The sequence below is a fragment of the Lithobates pipiens genome, unplaced genomic scaffold (genome assembly GCF_037356315.1).
Source record: "Lithobates pipiens isolate NorthernLeopardFrog02 unplaced genomic scaffold, aLitPip1_a1.2 Scaffold_25, whole genome shotgun sequence".
Lineage (NCBI taxonomy): Eukaryota > Metazoa > Chordata > Amphibia > Anura > Ranidae > Lithobates > Lithobates pipiens.
The window spans coordinates 148,534,087-148,554,920 of record NW_027507787.1 but is presented as its reverse complement, the minus strand read 5'-3'; the positions used below and the strand labels follow the sequence as shown (position 1 = coordinate 148,554,920).

The following is a 20,834-nucleotide window of genomic DNA, read 5'->3' as shown; positions in this document are numbered from 1 at the left end:
CCATCAATGGAAGTGGAATTACTCTTCAAGGCAGAATTGTTTCCCATGGAGAAACCTTGAATCTTCATAGCTGCGCTCCATGTTTATCATTGTCCCTGGATGCTCGGGGCTTGGCCGTCTAAGTTCATAATTGCCAGCAGAATGGCCCCTCGGTTCCAACGCTAATCAGTAAATATAAATGAATTAGCGCCCAGTATGAGGTCAGAGCTGTCTTGGTGAGAATACAGCTATGCAGCTTGGAAGGTCTCCGGCTTTTAAATTGCTTCTTCCTGCAACTTCTTTACAATTGACCACAGAGGCCAAACTCACTGCACAAAGAGCCATTGTGGAGCCAAGCTGCGGCATCCTGCAGTGTCCTTCTATAATTATCCCGGCAGAGGAACGGCTACAACCCCTCTGTTCCTGTCTGAGACCGAGAGAGTCCGCAGCAATCCATACTGGGAATCTGCAATTCAAAAAACGTCTTCTCTGCTACTCAGTGCTGCTCGGATCCTGTACGAGCAATTATACACAGTACCACTTCTCTTATGCACAGTGGGTGTGATTCTCAGTATGTTATTATTCTAAATGTATGCACTACTTCTCTTGTCCTGTATGCTGGGTGTCTCTGTATCTGTCCTTATTCTATATCTATGGACACTGCACAGTACTACTTCTCTTATGTACACTGGGTGTGATTCTCAGTATCTGTCCTTATTCTATATCTATGGACACTGCACAGTACTACTTCTCTTATGTACACTGGGTGTGATTCTCAGTATCTGTCCTTATTCTATATCTATGGACTCTGCACAGCACTACTTCTCTTATGTACACTGGGTGTGATTCTCAGTATCTGTCCTTATTCTATATCTATGGATTCTGCACAGCACTACTTCTCTTATCATGTACACTGGGTGTGATTCTCAGTATATGTGCTTATTCTGTATATATGGACTCTGCACAGTACCACTTCTCTTGTCCTGTATGCTGGGTGTAATTCTTGGTATACAATATATTGTCAATGACCCCACCACTGGCTACTTCGAATATGACCTCCGAGCCACCACTCACCTTGTCCTCAGGATATTTTTGTGCCACTTCTCTTGTCCTGTATGCTGGATGTAATTCTCAGTATCTGTTTTATTTCATAAGAACCCACTAATTTAAGTTTGTTGCAATGAACTAGGGACACCAATGGTTATGTCATGTAAATAAGCCAGCTGGGTATTTCCTACCAGACTATCCAGTGTTCCATTCTGCTTGGGTACGTTGCATAGCACAGTATCATAAAACCAAATGCTGCAGCCCCCTCACCCAGCAGCACAAGATGGGGATTCACAGACGGTTTAGAAGATGTTCATTTACCTTCCTTTACATCTGCAGTCTCGGGGTGCCCGTCTGTGCTGCTCCCACTTTCAGAAGCTGCCGAGTATCTGTCTGTGATTTCTCCCTGTGAACAATCCATAAAATACATTATAAAAATTACCAGCAAATCCACACCACATGTATTGCTTTACCACAATCTACCACCTCACAGCATGCGTCCGTGTATCGCAAGGTGCTCTGTGCTGCGCATGCGCGTTACACAATGCACTGTGGTGAGCTGCGGTGCACAAGCATTGAAGGGGTGTAAGAGCCACACAAAATCATGGCACAGTGTGCCAATGCACATAACATGTATTACTGCATCGGGGTTGGTATGAATGGGCCCCAAATTTCCTGCGTTCTGTAAAATTTCCTTCACCCCTGCCACAGGCTGTGATGCCATAAAATGCTGATTTGTAATGCCTGTCACTAATACAAAAAGCCATAGTTGTAGCGTTTTCTTCTTAGCCCCGAAGACTTAGCAGCTTTATTGGGGCGTAGGAGAGGTGATGTAGGTGACCTCACTTGCAATGTTGGTGACATTTTCCATAACAGAGGGAATGTGTTTACCTTGGTCTGGGTGTTGCGCAAAGTGTCCGGCGTGCTCAGCGAAATCTCAGGGACGGCGTCTGTCTGTAGACCGCCAATATCCTGGATGACCTATAGAGAACACATAGAAAACCTTCATATTCAATGGAGTGTCCCAGCAATCCTGTCTACACCACGTCTATTGCTTTAAAGTGGACCTGTCAGTAAATTTACAAGTTGCATGAATACCTTCCTGACTTGTCACAATATACAGGAAAACTATTCTTTTCATCTCTTATGTTTAATTTATCCCTGAGCTCTGATTTGGCAACTTTGCCTAGGCTAAAGATAATGTCACCATTCTGCTGCAAGCAGGAAAAAACATTTCCACAGTCTTCTCTATCCCAGTGAGCAAACTGCAACATTGTATCTGCAGCAGCAAGTCACAAGGCGAGAGGCTACAGCAGGGGGGGACCTACGTCAGACATTATCAAAAGTATTGTGACACCTGCCTTTACACGCACATGAACATAAATGGCATCCCAGTTTCAGTCCGTTCAGTTCAATATTGAGTTGGCCCACCCTTTGTAGCTATAACAGCTTCAACTCTTCTGGAAAGGCTGTCCACAAGATTTAGGAGTGTGTCTATGGGAATGATTCACCACACACAAAGCAGGGTTCATAAAGACATGAATGAGTGAGTTTGGGATGGAGGAACTTGACTTGAGTCCTGACCTCAACCCGACAGAACATGGTTGGGATGAATTAGGGCAGAGACTGCGAGCCAGGCCTTCTCGTCCAACATCAGTGCCTGACCTTACATATGTGCTTCTGGAAGAATGGTCAAACATTCCCATACGCACACTTCTAAAACTTATGGACAGCCTGGCACTTTAATCTAGGAAAGCAAGGGTGACCCTGGATGATGGCTGAACATATATGGTGCTGTCCTTCTGGAGAGGAAAGCAGATGAAGGTGTTGTCAGGGGGTGTACTGTGATCTCTGTGAAAGGTTAAAAAAAATGCATTTTAGATTGTAAGCTCCTGGAGTAGAGCCCTCTTAATCCTTCTGTGCTGAACTGTAATGTAACTGTACTAGCTTCCTTTACATTGTAAGCTCTGTAAACACTGGTGGCACTATATAAATCCTTTATAATAATACCAGTATCTGTACCAGTAAAATATGTATTATCCTGTATAATAATAATAATACATTAAATTCAGGGGTCATGGCACAGTTGCTCCTCCCACTGAGTACACCCCTCACATTTTTGTAAATATTTTATTAGATCTTTTCGTGTGACAACACTGACGAAATGATAATTTGCTACAATGTAAAGTAGTGTGTTTACAGCTTGTATAACAATGTAAAATTTGCTGTCCCCTCAAAATAACTCAACACACCATTAAAATCGAAACCGCTGGAAACAAAAGTGAGTACACCCCTAAGTGAAAATGTCCAAACTGGGCCGAAAGTGTCAATATTTTGTGTGGTCACCATTATTTTCCAGCACTACCTTAACACTCTTGGGCATGGAGTTCACCAGAGCTCCACTGGAGTCCTCTTCCACTCCTTCATGATGACATCACGGAACTGGTGGATGTTAGAGACCTTGCACTCCTCCACCTTCTGTATGAGGATACCCCACGGATGCTGAATAGGGTTTAGGTCTGGAGACATGCTTGGCCAGTCCATCACCTTTACCCTCAGCTTCTTTAGCATGGCAGTGGTTGTCTTGGAGGTGTGTTTGGGGTCGTTATGTAGGAATATTGCCCTGAATCCCAGTCTCCGATGGGAGGGAATCATTCTCTGCTTCAGTATGTCACAGTACATGTTGGCATTCATGGTTCCCTCAATGAACTGTAGCTCCCCAGTTCCGGCAGCACTCATGCAGCCCCAGATCATGACACTCCCACCACCCAAGCAAGACACACTTGTCTTTGTACTCCTCACCTGGTTGCCACCACACACGTTTGACACCATCTGAACCAAATACGTTTATCTTGGTTTCATCAGACCACAGGACGTGGTTCCAGTAATCCATGTCCTTAGTCTGCTTATCTTTAGCAAACTGTTTGTGGGATTTCTTGCGCATCATGTTTAGAACAGGCTTCCTTCTGGCACAACAGCCATGCAGACCAATTTGATGCATTGTGCGGCGTATGTGCATTCAGCTTCTCTGGTCGAACATGGCGAGGCCTGTTCTGAGTGGAACCTGTCCCTAAACGGCTGTATGGTCTTGGCCACCATGCTGCAGCTTAGTTTCAGGGTATGTGCAATCTTCTTATGGCCTAAGCCATCTTTATGTAGAGCGACAATTCTTTTTGTTCAGATCCTCAGAGTTCTTTGACATGAGGTGCCATGTTGAACTTCCAGTGACCAGTATGAGAGAGTGAGAGCAATACATTTAACACACCTGCTCCCCATTCACACCTGAGACCTTGTAACACTAATGAGTCACATGACACCGGGGAGGGAAAATAGCTAATTGGGCTCAATTTGTACATTTCACTTAGGGGTGTACTCACTTTTGTTGCCAGCCGTTTAGACATTATTGGCTGTCTGTTGAGTTATTTTGAGAGGACAGAAAATGTACACTGTTATACAGGCTGTACACTCACTACTTTATATTGTAGCAAAGTGTCATTTCTTCAGTGTTGTTACATAAAAAGATTAAAATAAATAAATAATAAAATATTTACAAAAATGTGAGAGGGATGTACTCACTTTTGTGAGATAATTTATATATATATATATATATATATATATATATATATATATATATATATCCCCATCCCCCTTTTATGCCCCTCCGCCATCATTATAATAGCTGACAAAAGGTGACATTGTATCCCTCTGAGCATTTCTCCCACACGTCATTGGAGAGATTGAAAACATTGTTACTTATCCTCTGAGCCCACAATACTCCAGCAAATGTTTTACAATTTCCGAGAGGGAGTCCTGTCTGATCATCACCCAACATTTCCATATTTTATTGGGTCCAGAAGGTTTCATGGAATACTGTTGGCCTTTATGTGCGGGGCTTTGAAGCATCAATTGATCGTGTTCCCATGACGGGTGAAGCAGACGTTCAATGTCCACTTGGAGGACAATCTTCAATGACTTTCATTAAAGTGGAACCCCTTCACTCAAAGCCTTTTTTGTTCAGAGGCAATTTGTCTCCTCTCCATGGTACATCAAACAGACGGGCCCCCGCAGGCAGCCTCACATGAAGAGGGGAACCTGTAACCAAGGGGCACCTACATGGCAGGAGGAACAATGCTGCTTGTCTGGGAGGTGATAAAATGCTTCATTAGGAAGAGCAGGCTAAGAATTCCATAGGATAAAATAGGGATTATTCTTCATGTCCCTGCAGCTCCCAATAATTTACCACAATGACATCACTACCCTGCAGATACATTATATTCTATCACTGCGATATAAAAAGTCCCCAGATATGTTACATTTTATTATAAGTAGTCACTTAACTGCTCTGCAGACATAAGTTATTATATACAGGATTGACATCAACGCTCTCCCGATACAAGACTGTTATAAAGGGATGACATCACCATTCTCCAGATATATCATATATTATACAGGAGTGACATCACCACTCTCCAGATACAAGTTATTTTATAGAGGAGTGACATCCAGATATGCAATAAATATACTTGAGGGAGATTGGATGAATGGATTTGACGGTCTCTCCTTACCTTCAGCCATTGCATAGCCTGGTCTTTGCTCTGCATTCCCAGCACTATGACATCAGTATTGGTAGGAGTGATTTTCAGCTTATGCTCCTTCTTGCGCACGTGTTTTTCTTTGTGGGTGACGGTGCAGCCGATCAGACAGACATCCAGCAGAGGACTGTGCTCCTTGGAGCTCTTATAGCACTGGGCAGAGGAAACATGAAATACATGAATTACACATGCTATATAGAAGGCACATTCAATCATATTTGTGTAACCACAGAGAACCATTGAGGTGATCTCACCACCCCTGTGCTGAGTTCCCTGGTCTGCACATCTACTGTGCCCATTATGAAGGGTTTCCCCCCACATATGTACTGAAGTCCTGGGTCTGTGCACCTACTGTACTCATTATAGGGAGTTCCCACCATCCCTGTATTGGCCTCTAGGGTCTATACATCTTTTGTGCCCATTATGAAGGGTTCCCATTACCTCTGTACTGGTTCCTGGGTCTTCACACCTGCTGTGCCCATCATGAAGGTTTCCCACCACCTCTGTACTGAGTTCCTGGGTCTGTACACCTGCTGTGCCCATTAAGGTTCCCACCACCTCTGTACTGAAGTCCGGGGTCAGTACACCTTCTGTGTTCCCACCCTGTATTGACCTCTAGGGTCTATACACCTTCTGTGCCCATTATGAAGGGTTCGCACCCTCCAGAGCTCTTCAAACTAGTAAAGATTTAACACTCTGCTCACCACACAAGTATTTAATTTATTCTTTTATAGCGGTAAAACTGACCCAAACTAGAACATTGTTCCTGTTATGCCCTGTACACACGACTGGTTTTCCCATCGGAATAAACTCTGAAGGTTTTTCCGATGGAGTTCCGACAGAATTCTGCTGAAGCTGTCTTGCGTACACACGAGCGCACCAAATTTCCGAGCGCCAAGAACGCGGTGACGTACGGCACGTACGACGGGACTAGAAAAGGGACGTTCAATAGCCAGTAGCCAATAGCTTCCATCTCGTACTTGTTTCAGAGCATGCGTCGTCTTTGCTCCGTCGGAACAGCATACAGAGGAGCGGTTTTCCCAATAGGAATTGGTTCCGTTGGAAATATTTATAACATGTTCTATTTCTAGGTTCGTCAGAATTTTCAACGTAAAAAGTCCAATGGGACATACGCACGATTAGAATATACGATGAAAAGCTCCCGTCTGACTTGTTCTGTCGGACATTCTGCCTGTGTGTACGCGGCATAAGTCATCCTCTAGGCCCAGTCCCTGCCCCGAGTCCCCTCTGATATCCTCCTTACCAGCAGTCGGTTGTCTTTGATAACACAGAGCTGTTTCGCCCATTGGCCCAACCACTTCTTCCGCCAAAGAAATGCGCAGATCAGAGCATCCTTCATCAGCTCGATGGACGCCTCTGTGGACGGCCATTGGTGTTGATGGGCAGATGACTTTTTCAGATTTTCTTCTTCATCATATGACTCGTACGAGCTGCTGACAGCGTCTCCATCTTCTGCAAAGAATATAGAGAAAGTCGTTCATGCAATACAAAGACCGCAATGTCGAGTATATGAATTCTGTCCAGCCGTCCCTTACTCCCTCACCCTAGTACTAAAATCTCTACATCTGCAGACATCCATGATCTAACACTAACCTATCTAGCCATGTAAAGAAGAAATCACTAAACATACCTTTTTTTTAAGCTGATCCGACCCGATCCCACGCTGAGCTGTTAGCATGCGCTTTGTTGTGGAGGCGGGTGCAGAGGACAAAGCCGACAATAGAAGCCCCATATTAACTCTATGGTTGATGCCACTTCCCATTCATTTCACAGCCGTTGTCGGCTGTGTCTTCTGCAGAGCTTCTGCCGCTGGAGACCGGATCGGCTTTCGAAAAAGGTATTTATAGAGATTTCTTCTTTACAGGGCTAGATAGATTAGCCCTAGATTGTGGATATCTGTAGATCAGGCATACCCAAAGTTCGGCCCATGGGCAAATTGCAACCCTCACTCTGGTTTGATGTGGCATATATATATACTGTATTTATCGGTGCTGCCATGGAGGGAGAGGGCGGGATGAGCGGCATCAGATTACATACAGGAGAATCTCCTGTTTAATTGGCAGCATCTCTAATAGGAAGTTCCGTCTCCTGGGCTGGCATTGTGGGACTTTGTATTAAAGAGACCACCATGCAAACAGGAGATTCTCCTGTATGTAAGCTGTTGGCACTTATCCCACCCCTTCCTGTACCCTCTGAGGCTGCAAATGGGCATTGATCAGGCTGCACTGATTGCAATGGTGAGGCTGCATTCATGGCAATGGTGAGGCTGCATTCATTGCAATGGTGAGGCTGATTCATACCAATGGTGAGGCTGATTCATACCAATGGTGAGGCCGATTCATACCAATGGTGAGGCCGATTCATACCAATGGTGAGGCTGCATTCATGGGCACTGACCCTTATTTTGCTTCACATTTCTTTATTTAAAAAAAAAATTTTCCTGAAACTTCCCTCTTAAAGTGAAGCTGCGTGTTGTATGCCGATAAATACGGTATATCCAAATAACACGCTCATCCTAAGTCCTGAGCGGCACTTAGGTATTCGTTGGGGGCCACAAAATATATATATATATATCCAAATAACAATCCCGAGCTCATCTCTTCACCACATTCAGCCACATAGGCAGGAGAATTCTTGTTGGGCAGGGTATTGGTGCTCGGATGAACACACTTAGACCGAATTTTAATGGTTCAAAGAATGTCAAGCAAAATGGTCGGCCCTTGCGCACGTTCACTTCATCAAATCTGGTCCTCTTTGAAAAACTTTGGACACCCCTGGTATAGATGAAGGGATTTTAGTTTTAGGGTGGATTTACACATACGCTCTTCTATTAAACAATATATTCTGTGCTTATTTTTATTTATTTTTTTATTTGTACATATGTAGAAATGTTAGATTGTTTTCTGTTTGCTACAAAGAAAATGTTTTGGGTACAGCCAAACTCCAAGCAAACATCTCAATACGGCAAAGAAGAAAAGTAACAGCGCTCTCTGCAGGGACAACTCAATCCATACAACAGGTCCACTCACAGGTGCCGAGGCTCAGTGTGTCCCAACACACTCCAATGCAACAGTAGTAAGAAGAGCCGGCAACACTGTAATCCTTGAAGTGTCGTTTATTGGTACATCAGAGTGACAATAAAACAAAGCTGACGCGTTACAGCAATAGTCTTAGTCATAGCTGGTTTGAAACAGATATGGCAAAAAATATATATATATACCCACATACACATATGCAAACTCCATTGGCCTATCAGGTTAGTGTCACAGAAAATTAACATATTTAATTGATAACACCAATTATTCAAGTGGTTAGTGACTACACCTGTTTTTAGCCAGCAGGGGTAGAGGAAAGAAAGGCAATATAAAGTTATTTTGTTGAGCCAAGAAGTGCGTAGTAGAAAAAAATGCTACATGAAATATTAGGACCTTATTGCTCCAAGGGAGAAATGTATTCCTAGAAGAAGGTGAAAAAAGGGGTGTGTGATTTATGGCAGGATCAAAAAAAGATCCTGCCATAAATTACACCCCCTCCCTTTTTTTTTCTGCCATTTACTTTGACTTTACTTTGTGTTGTTACCTCTAAATATTTTACTTGAACATAAGTCTGCATTTTCACCTTCTTAAAAAAGGTTTAGGGATGCACTGGAAACCCAGCAATGGCACAATGACAGTGAAAGTATCCAGTGCATCCCTTAAATCCTGGGTCACACAATGAGAATATCAGACAAATGATCGTCTGTTTTTTTGCATGCTAGTCTCACATGGAAAATGAAGAGGTTACTAAACTTATGAAAAATTCTCGTACGACTGAATAAAACTTCGGACGTGATGTAATGTGTGGTATTGTAATGTATTCTAGACGTGTGCAATTTGTTTCGTTCCAAATCGAAACTATGACAACTTTTTTCATAATTCGGACATTCGAATGTATCCAAATTCTGAATAACAGTATGTAATAACAAATGTAAAGGAATCCTCCGAAATAGCGAAGCAAAATTCTTCCAAAATAACACATAGAAAGAAAAAAGGATACCGCGCTAATGCCCCAACTATATTAGAAGCAGCCAGCACAGAAAACAACAATATATATATATAGCAAATATAAAAAGGGTATGTGCAGTGCTAAAGTGAAAAATATCTGTATGTAGATAATCATTTGTATATAGTAACCAGTGAACTTCAATAAACCTTGACAGATCATAAAACGTATAAACATAGATGTATACTAATAATGAATAAACAGGGAAATAAAAATGTATATGCAGTGAAAAAAATGAATAAATGACCACAAAAAAAGGTGAAGAAAAAAAAAAAAAAAGAAGTGAAGAAAAGTCCAAATAGGTCCACATATGTGAAAAAACAGGTACTCAAATGGAATCCAAGAAAAGGGAGGGCAAGTCCCAATATCTGCAGCAAAGATCCCACAAAGATCGTGTGCATAAAAAAGATCGCCACCAACAACACTGAAGAGGCTTAATGGAGCGCGTAGACTCAACAAGCATATACCAAATGAGTCAACAAGGCTTGAGGTGTATATACACCAATGTGATGTCACTTGACACTGTCCACAATGGGAGATGATCCCTTCGTCCATGGCACGGCTCAATGTATGTACAGTATGTCTGATCGGGACAGTCAGCTTCAAATCAAAGGATGGACAGTGTCTCCCCCATACACTCAAACGGTATAACCAAAAAAAAAAAAAAGAGACAAAATGCTCCACACAGAGTAAAACCTTTGGTGTAAAACTTATTTATTAAAAAAGCAAAATGTTCATGAACAAAATGCGCTTAGAGGAATATTCAAATATCGGTTAAAGTAATGCAATGGCAACAGCGGCGCTCCTACCGACGTGTTTCGTCTACACATCATCAAAAGACCAGGTTTCGGCCTCTTATAGCCCCTATACAGCAGAAATGCAGAAAAAAAGAGAAGCAGAGATTTGCGTACAAGTCAAAAAAAAAAAAAAACTCCAGATAAAAACATCAAACATAAAATAGACAAAATGGACCCAATAAACTTCCCCTCTAATAGTTTTCTATTGTTGATGTTTTGTGCGGTTTTCCAGTAGCGGTCTGGGGGGGGGGGGGGGCGGCAGAGTGAGGAGTGTGAATGGAGTCTGTGTATCTCTAGGACAGGAAAACGCAGTTTACACACAACGCGGGATGTGATAACGGTATCAGGCGGAGGCGGAAAGCATCATACGACTTGGAATTACATTGTCTCCCCCATTCCCGTGAATGCCATATCTCCAACAGGTTGGAAAATAGCCTTATCTGGGGTGTGAGATGCGTGTGTTGTGTCAGAATATAGGAATGTAAAAAATAAAAAAAAAGGAAAAAAATAAATCACACTTCCATTAACCTTTCTCACCCCAGGCCTAATCTTACCAACCATCATGACTAGAATACAGTGGAATTCACCAATAAATTATACTTTTTCCTGGAGCAAGTGGAAAGTGAACCTGTCAGTAACAAGAGTCTATGAATAAATTCCTGACATGTCACAATTTACAGCAACGGTGTCACAACTGAGAAAAGCTCCACTTTTTATTATAGGCCATGTTTGAGCTCCAGTCAGTGACCTCGCCTAGGCTGAGATGTCATCAGTCTGCTGCAGGCAGTCTCCTGTCTCCTTTCCTCCAGTGATCAGACTGCAATATTGTAACAAGTCACAGATTGAGAGGCTACAGCAGGGGCTGATCTGTGTCAGACATTTGTGAACACAGCCAGGAACTTCAAAAGTTACCAAGATGTACATAATCTTCAAGATGGCACATCAGTCCAGAAAGTAGAGGATAACCCTAAATGATGTCTGAACAAAGATGGTGCCACCCTCCTGTAGAGAAAATCAAATTAAAGCACCGACAGGGGGAGTACTGTGATCTCTGTGAGAGGTATAAGTGTAGAGATATTGTTTAATTTACATTATCCCTTCTATTTCTCTATGTGGATGATGGCACTGTAATTATTATAAAAAAAATCTAAGTATCTTTCTTTTAATCAATATACAGCTGTCACATGACCCAGAGCTCTCCAAGCCTGTCTGCAGGGAAACCTAAGCAGGAGGAGCTTCTTGTCCTTGGCTGTTGGTCACATGTTCAAAATAAAAAAATTGAGATACAAAGTAAAAATAAATAATTAATATCAATAAATGGTTTTAAATCATACACATATACTGTATATTGGAAATCAAATCTTTATTATCTTTTGGCAATAACATGGTGTGGGTGGATTTCTGCCAGTCACCGGCTGTGTCACGCCCCTCCAGCCTGTGTCTTAGAACAACAGGGAGGTGAAGCCTCCATCAATCTACATATAATATTACACCCCCATTGTGTTTAGCTGGTTAGTGGGCATGGAGGAGGAGGAGGAGGGAAGGGTGGGCTGTCATTTACCACCCACATGTGTGACTCTATAGGCACATGGGCTGCTTAGATGTGATAGGGAGGAAATGCTCAGCATAGAACCTCACTGAAAACTGAGCATGTGCAGAGCTGCCAACACTGCTCTACAAAATCCCTAGCTGAATTGGGGACATGAACAGAAGGGGGAGATAGAGAGCACCAGGATCAACCAGTTTTTTTTTTTGCAGAAGTCAAAAAACGAATCTCATAGTGACCGAGTATTAACAGCATGTAATACACCATTTGATAGATTTTTATTTTGTGGGTTTAGGAACACTTTAAATACCCGGACGTGTTACACTGACACATTACTATGCATGCTGCACTTAACATGATGACAGGTCCACTTTAAGGAGCTCAGAAGGACTTCTTGTATGCTGGGCCTTGTACTCCATCAGCAGCTGGTGGGAGAGCCCTAAAGCCCCCCATCACTCTAATAACAGTAATAATGGTAATAATACGGCATTGTCATTAGTCGGCAGCACGGTCTGCGCACAATATAAAGCTGTACTTGTCCTCCTCAGCGCAGAGCCGGCCACAAAGACCGGCTTTCATGGCAGAGTCCGCGTCACAGCAGGATGAAAACAATCTGGCAGCGGCATTTATTGGGACACAAATATCCCCTTCACTATCCCGGAGGCTGGAGCCAGGAGGACGACCTCCAGGGGGAGCCGAGCGGAGGAGAACACTTCTCCGGGGGGGACGCAGGTTTGTTATTTTCGTTTTATTGAAGAGGAATTTCTGTGCTAAGAAAAGAGCGTACAGTTATCTCCCCCCTACCAAAATGCAGGTTTAAAATAAAGCGCCATTACCACCATCACATTTCCCAAATCACTGTGATGTTTCAGTACGATTTTACTGTTTATACGTTTATACTTTATATGTTTATTTTTGAATTAAGGGATTTGTAATTAAAGCGGTGTTCCAGCCGCAATTTTTTTTTTAAATCAGCAGCTACAAAACACTGTAGCTGCTGACTTTTAATAAGGACACTTACCTGTCCAAAGAGCCCACGATGTCGACCCCCCCGGGCCGATCCGTCCATCGGATTGGGTGCCGGCACTGCCATCCTAACGAAGGGAAACAGGCAGCCGAGCCTTGCGGCTTCACTGCCCATTTCCTACTGCGCATGCGTGAGTCGCGCAGCGCTTTGTGAATGGGTGGCTGGCACACAGGTCCCAGAAGACAGCGTGCCCCATTTTCCAGGAGGCAACACGAGGGGTGACGAGAAGGAACAGAACAGCTCCACGGAGGAGGAAGTGGCAGATTAGGACGACTGCCTAGCAACAGCCATTTCTGGTAAAAAATAAATTTTTCAATTTTTTTTAAATGTATTTTAAAGGAGCCTTTTTATGTAAATTTTTTTTTTTTTTAGGGTAGACTTCCACTTTAACCATTTGCCGACCGCCATATAGCAGTTTTGCTGCTACAGGGGAGTCGCGGTGCACAGGATCACTTATATATAGTGACTTGAAAAAGTATTCATACCCCCTGACATTTTCCACATTCTGTCACGTTACAGCAAAAACGTAAATGTATTTTATGGGAATTTTATGTGATAGACCAACACAAAGTGGCACATAATTGTGAAGTGGAAGGAAAATGATAATAGGATTTTTATAACCGCTTACCTGTAAAATCCTTTTCTTTGATGTACATTAGGGGACACAGAGCCATAGTAATAACTATGTGGATTATATCGGCGTATCAGGTGCTGGACACTGGCACACCCCTTAAGGCGTGAACTTCCCCCATATAACCCCTCCCACTACTGGGAGTCCTCAGTTTTGTAGCCAAGCAATCAAAGTGTATAAGAAGAAGAAGAGAGGGACCTCTGTGTCCCCTGATATACATCAAAGAAAAGGATTTTACAGGTAAGCTGTTTCAAAAATCCTATTTTCTTTTCTTACATCAGGGGACTCAGACCCATAATAATAACTATGTGGGATGTCCCATAGCAATGGCCACTGAAGGGGGGAGACAGAATCAAGGAAACAGGATGCCAGAGGACTCATACTGCAGCCTGCAATGTATGCTGTGCCCAAAGGCAATCTCCTTGTGACCTTTAATAACGATTTGATAAAATTGGATAAATGTCTGAACCAAAGACCAAGTTGCGGTCTTACAGATCTGAGCCATAGAGGCCTGATGATGTACCACCCAAGAGGCACTAATCGCCCTGCCCAACACCTTAGACACTGGTGAAAAAACTGAGGACTCCCAGTAGTGGGAGGGGTTATATGGGGGAAGTTCACGCCTTAAGGGGCATGCCAGTGTCCAGCACCTGATGGTCCGATATAACCCACATAGTTATTACTATGGCTCTGTGTCCCCTGATGTACATCAAAGAAAAGGATTTTACAGGTAAGCCATTATAAAAATCCTATTATCATTTTCCTTCCACTTCACAAATATGTGCCACTTTGTGTTGGTCTATCACATAAGATTCCAATAAAAAACATTTACGTTTTTGGTTGTAACATGACAGAATGTGGAAAAAGAAAAATCGTTTTCAATTTTTTTTACGAATATGTGAAAAGTGTGGTGTGCATTTGTATTCAGCCCCCTCAATACTTTGTAGAACCTCTTCTCACTGCAATTACAGCTGCAAGTCTTTTTGGGGATGTCTCTACCAGCTTTGCACCTCTAGAGAGTCACATTTTGCCCATTTTTCTTTGAAAAATACCTCAAGCTCTGTCAGATTGGATGGAGAGCGTCTGTGAACAGAAATTTTCAAGTCTTGCCACAGATTCTCAATTGGATTTAGGTCTGGAATTTGACTGGGCCATTCTAACACATGAAGATGCTTTGATTTAAACCATTCCATTGTAGCTCTGGCTGTATGTTTAGGGTTGTTCTCTTGCTGGAAGGTGAACCTCCGCCCAGTCTCAAGTCTTTTGCAGACTCAAACAAGTTTTATTCTAAGATTGCCCTGTATTTGGCTCCATCCATCTTCCCATCAACTCTTAGCAGCTTCCCTGTCCCTACTGAAGAAAAGGATTCCCACAACATGAAGCTGCCACCACCATGTTTCACGGTGGGGATGGTGTGTTCAGGGTGATGTACATCGTTAGTTTTCCACCACACATAGCGTTTTGCTTTTAGGCCAAAAGGTAGAATTTTGGTCTCCTATGAACAGAGCACCTTCTTCCACGTGTTTGCTGTGTCCACCACATGGCTTCTCGCAAACTGCAAACGGGACTTCTTATGGCTTTCTTTCAAGGATGACTTTCCACTCTTCCATAAAAGGTCAGATTTGTGGAGTGCACAACTAATAGTTGTCCTGTGGACAGATTCTCCCACCTGAGCTGTGGATCTTTGCAGCTCCTCCAGAGTTACCATGGGCCTCTTGGCTACTTCTCTGATTAATGCTCTCCTTACCCGGTCTGTCAGTTTAGGTGGACGGCCATGTCTTGGTAGGTTTGCAGTTCTGCCATACTCATTCCATTTTCAGTTGATGGATTGAACAGTGCTTCGTGAGACGTTGCTTATTTTTTTATAACCTAACCCTGCTTTAAATTTCTCCACAACTTGATTCCTGACCTGTCTGGTGTGCTCCTTGGCCCTCATGATGCTGTTTGTTCACTAAGGTTCTCTAATGCCGCGTACACACGGGCGGACTGTATGGCGTACTTAGTCCGTCGAAACACATTTCAGCGGACAGTCCGCTCGTGTGTGGGCTTCAGCTGACTTTTTCAGCGTGCAGTCTGGTGTACTAAGTATTTCGGATTTTTCGAAATTCTGTCCGTCATACTTTGGTTTCAGCGGACAATCCGCTCGTCAGTGTGCTAGTTCGATGGACTAAGAATGGCGCATGCCCAGAAAGGATTTACACGGCGGAAGGGTGCATTGCTGTGTATTGGACTTCCTATTTCTAGTCCCGTCGTACGTGCTGTACACGTCATCGCGCAAGCTTTCGACGGACTGTTTGTGCATCCGTGTGTGGTCAAGTCCGTTCAGTCGAAAGTACGACGGACTGTCCGTCGGATTGTATGACGAACTAAGTACGCCATACAGTCCGCCCGTGTGTACGCGGCATAAAAAACCTCTGAGGGATTCACAGAAAAGCTGTATTTATACTGAGATTAAATTACACACAGGTGGACTCTATTTACTAATTAAGTAACTTTTGAAGGCAATTGGTTCCACTAGAATTTAGTTAGGGGTATCAGAGTAATGGGGGCTGAATACAAATGCACGGCACACTTTTCAGATATTTATTTGTAAAAAAATTGGAAAACCATTTATCATTTTACTTCCACTTCACAATTATGTGTCACTTTGTGTTGGTTTATCAAATAAAATCCCAATAAAATACATTTATGTTTTTGGTAGTAACATGACAAAATGTGGAAATTTTCAAGGGGTATGAATACTTTTTCAAGGCACTGTATATGTGATCCTGCACTTCCGGGTAGGGGTTGTGAATGCGCACCGCCAGCAGCTTTCTCCCACTGTGATTGCACACAGCGGTAGCCAATCAGCGAGTGCCACAGACTGCACCTGCCGGTCATCAGCCAATGAGGAAAAACTGCAACAAGGCAGATTGCCGTTCTGACAGGAGGGAAGACATTGAGCCTGCTTTCCCTAGTAAAAGCACCTCCGACAGTACACAAAATCACTGGTCATGCACACAGCTAACCCTTTGATCGCCACTGATGTTAACCCCTTCCCAAACAGTGTCATTAGTACAGTCACAGTGATTTTTTTTAGCACTGATCACTGTAACAGCATCTGATGACATCACACTGAGCGAGTACCAGAGTCCTAGGTGGAACACACGCTGACCCCTAGACCATGTTTATCCACTTCAATACCTTATGCAGGCCATACACGGTCGAATTTCGAACGAATTTTCTTTTCAAAATCAGAAAATTCGTTTTTTTTGTGATCCGATCATGCCACCATTGATTTTCGAAATTCGGCCGACCAAGCCTTCAATTTCACCTCATATTGCTACAGAAAAGAATTTTCTTGGCTGGGAATCTTCTTTTCTCTCCATAAATTTTCTTTTATCTCCGTACATTTTCTTTTCTTATTACGTTTCTCGCACGATTCTCCCATCATTGATTAGAAAATCGTTTGTTTTTCTAAAAATTTCCAACATGTCCGATTCCTCAAATTTTATTTCCGCACGAAAATCGGCTGTTGCTGCAGCCCACTAATGGTGCGAAATTCATACGAAAATTCTTAGATACGATTTTCGAAAGAAAATTCTTTCGAAATTCGAACCGTGTATGGCCGGCATAAGGGCGTCATATGACATTCTTGAGTTTGTGCAGGGATATCTGAATGATGCCAGCAGCTACGAACATCATTCAAATATCATTCTTTCCAGCCAGCGATTCTGTGCACAATAAGAATGATCATAGCAGCAGTTCCACCGCTTGATCGTTCTTATAGGCAATGGGAGGAGACATCCCCCCCCCCCCGCGCCATTATCCGTTGCTTCTCTGGGCTCTCCCATGCCATCAGGGGCCCAGAGAAAGAATCAGTCAGCACTGGATGATGACGATAGAGATTTCCAGTGACAGATGGTCACCAGTCATCTCTATGACCGTCGGAGGCCCAGACGCTGCGTTATGACGTCACGCCTGGGTTTCCAGAAGTAGACAAAGCCGCGATCACAGCTGTCAGCATGAGATCGGTGAATTTTTGTTCTTGATCTCGTGCTTTCCAGCCTGGAGGAGAGATGTGGGGTCTTATTGACCCCACATCTCTCTATAAAGAGGACCTTTCACAATAGATTCCTATTACAAGGGATGTGTACTTACAAGGGACGGCCTCCTTGTGCTTTTTGGAAGGAACCTTCGGTACATTATTTGATATTGCGGGCTAGACACAGCTAAAGCTATTCCTGTATTTGAGAGATTTGTCTACATAGGATAACTTATTTTTTGTCATTATTTATTCAATTGTTACATGGACTTCATCATGGATAGTTTTTATTGAAATATCAATAAGAAAAAAGTAAAGTTTTCCATCATGCAAGCATAAGATAGTCAAAATAATACATTAGTATGGTAGAATTATGTAGAGACTCAAAAAGAACCATCTAACCACAAATATGTTAAATACAAACTAATTGACTGTTGCAAAGAATCTTGTACTAAAAGAAAAGTTGTCCCCAAGATATCTCAAACATAAACAAAAGGGGTGGAAAAAAGTCCAATAAAGAAAGAAAATAAAAGAAAACAATTGAAAATAGACTGAGAAAGGAGTACACATTAGGGAAAAAGTATAAAACTGATTAATAGTATATTCTAAACAATCTGATAAATAGTCAATCCAGGGTTTCCATATTTTGTCAAAAGAACATTGTTTGTCCAGTAATATTGCTGAGACATTCATTAATCATTATATTAGATTGTAATATATATATATATATATATATATATATATATATATATATATATATATATATATATATATATATATATATATATATGCCGGTCATCAGCCAATGACAATTTATTTTTAACCAATTCAATGGGAACAATAGGAGATTTCCAGGATCTGGCTATTGCAATTCTAGCAGAAGTAAATATGAATGCAATAAGTTTTCTCGTATGTGATGTTAAATTTTTTTGATTGATTGTACACCGTCACTTTATTGTCAGTTTTTCTCCAGTGTATCATTTATAACTGTATTAGTGTCATTGGTCCCCAAAAAGTGTAAAAAGTGCCAGTTAGTGTCCTGACCGGCTGCCACAACATCCCAGTCCCGCTGATAAGTCGCTGATCGCCGCCATTACTAGTAACAAAATAAATAAAAAGTAAATAAAAATATCCCAATAGTTTGCAGACGCTATAACATTTGTGCAAACCAATCAATATACACTTATTGGGATTTTTTTTTTTTTTTTACCAAAAATATGTAGCAGAATACATATTGCCCTAAATTGATAAAGAAATTAATTTTTTTCAATTTTTTTATTGGATATGTTTTATAGCACAAAAAAATAAAAAATTCAGAGGTGATGAAATACCACCGAATAAAAGCTCTATTTGTGGGGAAAAAAAGGACATAAATTTTATTTGGGTACAACTTCACATGACTGCACAACTGTCAGTTAAAGTAACGCAGTGCCTTGTTGCAAAAAAATGGCCTGGTCAGGAAGTAAATATTCCGGAGGTCAAGTGGTTAAAGGAGAATATTATTTTTGGGTTTCATTTAACAGGAAAAGGTAAAAACCACAAATACAAAACATGACGGTTTCAGTGCAGCTTACAGTGCAAGAAGAATATGAGAGAGCTGCCTTCAATCCACTTGTCACAAATAAAGTTGATAGAAACTTTCAACATAACCTTGAAGTACTCAACCTGTGGCCCTCCAACTGTTGCAGAACTACAAGTCCCACCATGCCATGGTCTCTTAAGTGGGGGCCGGATGTGGCCCTTTGCTTGTCTTTTTTGGCCCTTGGAGCACTATTCTTTCTACTGACACCAATGATCAGGCACAATTCCTCCCACTGACACCAATGATGGGACACAATTCCTCCCACTGACACCAATGATGGGACACAATTCCTCCCACTGACACCAATGACGGGGCACTATTCCTCCCACTGACACCAATGATGGGACACAATTCCTCCCACTGACACCAATGACAGGGCACTATTCCTCCCACTGACACCAATGACAGGGCACTATTCCTCCCACTGACACCAATGACGGGGCTCTATTCCTCCCACTGACACCAATGACGGGGCACTATTCCTCCCACTGACACCAATGACGGGGCACTATTCCTCCCACCGACACCAATGACGGGGCACTATTCCTCCCACCGACACCAATGACGGGGCACTATTCCTCCCACCGACACCAATGACGGGGCACTATTCCTCCCACTGACACCAATGACGGGGCACTATTCCTCCCACTAACACCAATGATGGGGCACTATTCCTTCCACTTTCACCAATGATGGGGCAGTCTGGCCCCCCTCAAGTCAAGTTATATGAAAGCTGCATTAACTACTTCCAGTCCTGGCCAATCCTGACATTCCTCTCCTACATTGAAAAAACATCTTCTTTTTTTTTGCTTTTTTACTAGAAAAATAACTCACAAACATATATATATATATATATATATATATATATATATATATATATATATATATATATATGTATATATATATATATATATAAATATATATATATATATATATATATATATATATATATATATATATATATATATATATATATATATTTTTTTTTTTTATTATTCCCTAGAGAAAAAAAATGGTGGGTGTTGTATATTTTTATGTCACCCAATATTTGCACTGCGACTTTTCAAATGCAAATGTTTGGGAAAAAATACACTTTAATGAATTGTAATGCACAAAAGCACAATATAATACCAAATTGGTTGGTAAAATATAAAAGATGATGTTAGGGCGAGTAAAAAGACACCTAACATGTCACGCTTAAAAATTTCACCCGTCAGTAATAACCGCTACACATGGGGTAGGCTTTTTGTATTTGCATGTGATTATGCTCACATTTTGTTATCTCTTTTCATAACCTCTGTCGGTTTTTGTGTTTATGTGTGCTTTACACACAAAAAAACTTTCAATAAAAAAATTATTGGGAAAAAAAAAAAAATTGTTTCCACCCGTGGAACGGCACCAAATTACAGTACTTACAAATCTAAATAGGCAGCACTTTAAACACCATTAGGCTGGGTTCACACTATTGCGAATTGGACGTGTGTTTTCTCCGCATCCAATTCGCATGAGAGGCGACTGTGACTGGCTCTTTATGGAGGTGGTTCACA

General features: G+C 42.0%; 1 protein-coding gene across 8 annotated transcripts in view; it reads right to left on the bottom strand.

Moving 5' to 3' along the window:
* Positions 1-20,834, bottom strand: part of AFAP1L2 (actin filament associated protein 1 like 2) — a 216,822-nt gene that overhangs the window by 54,263 nt on the left and 141,725 nt on the right. For all 8 annotated transcript variants that reach the window (XM_077454971.1, XM_077454975.1, XM_077454973.1 and 5 more), the window contains exons 6-9: positions 6,883-7,091; positions 5,592-5,771; positions 1,918-2,007; positions 1,348-1,432 (exon numbers count right to left, since the gene is read on the bottom strand). In XM_077454971.1, coding sequence (XP_077311097.1) covers positions 1,348-1,432; positions 1,918-2,007; positions 5,592-5,771; positions 6,883-7,091 — 564 coding nt within the window. The remainder of the gene's footprint in view (positions 1-1,347; positions 1,433-1,917; positions 2,008-5,591; positions 5,772-6,882; positions 7,092-20,834) is intronic.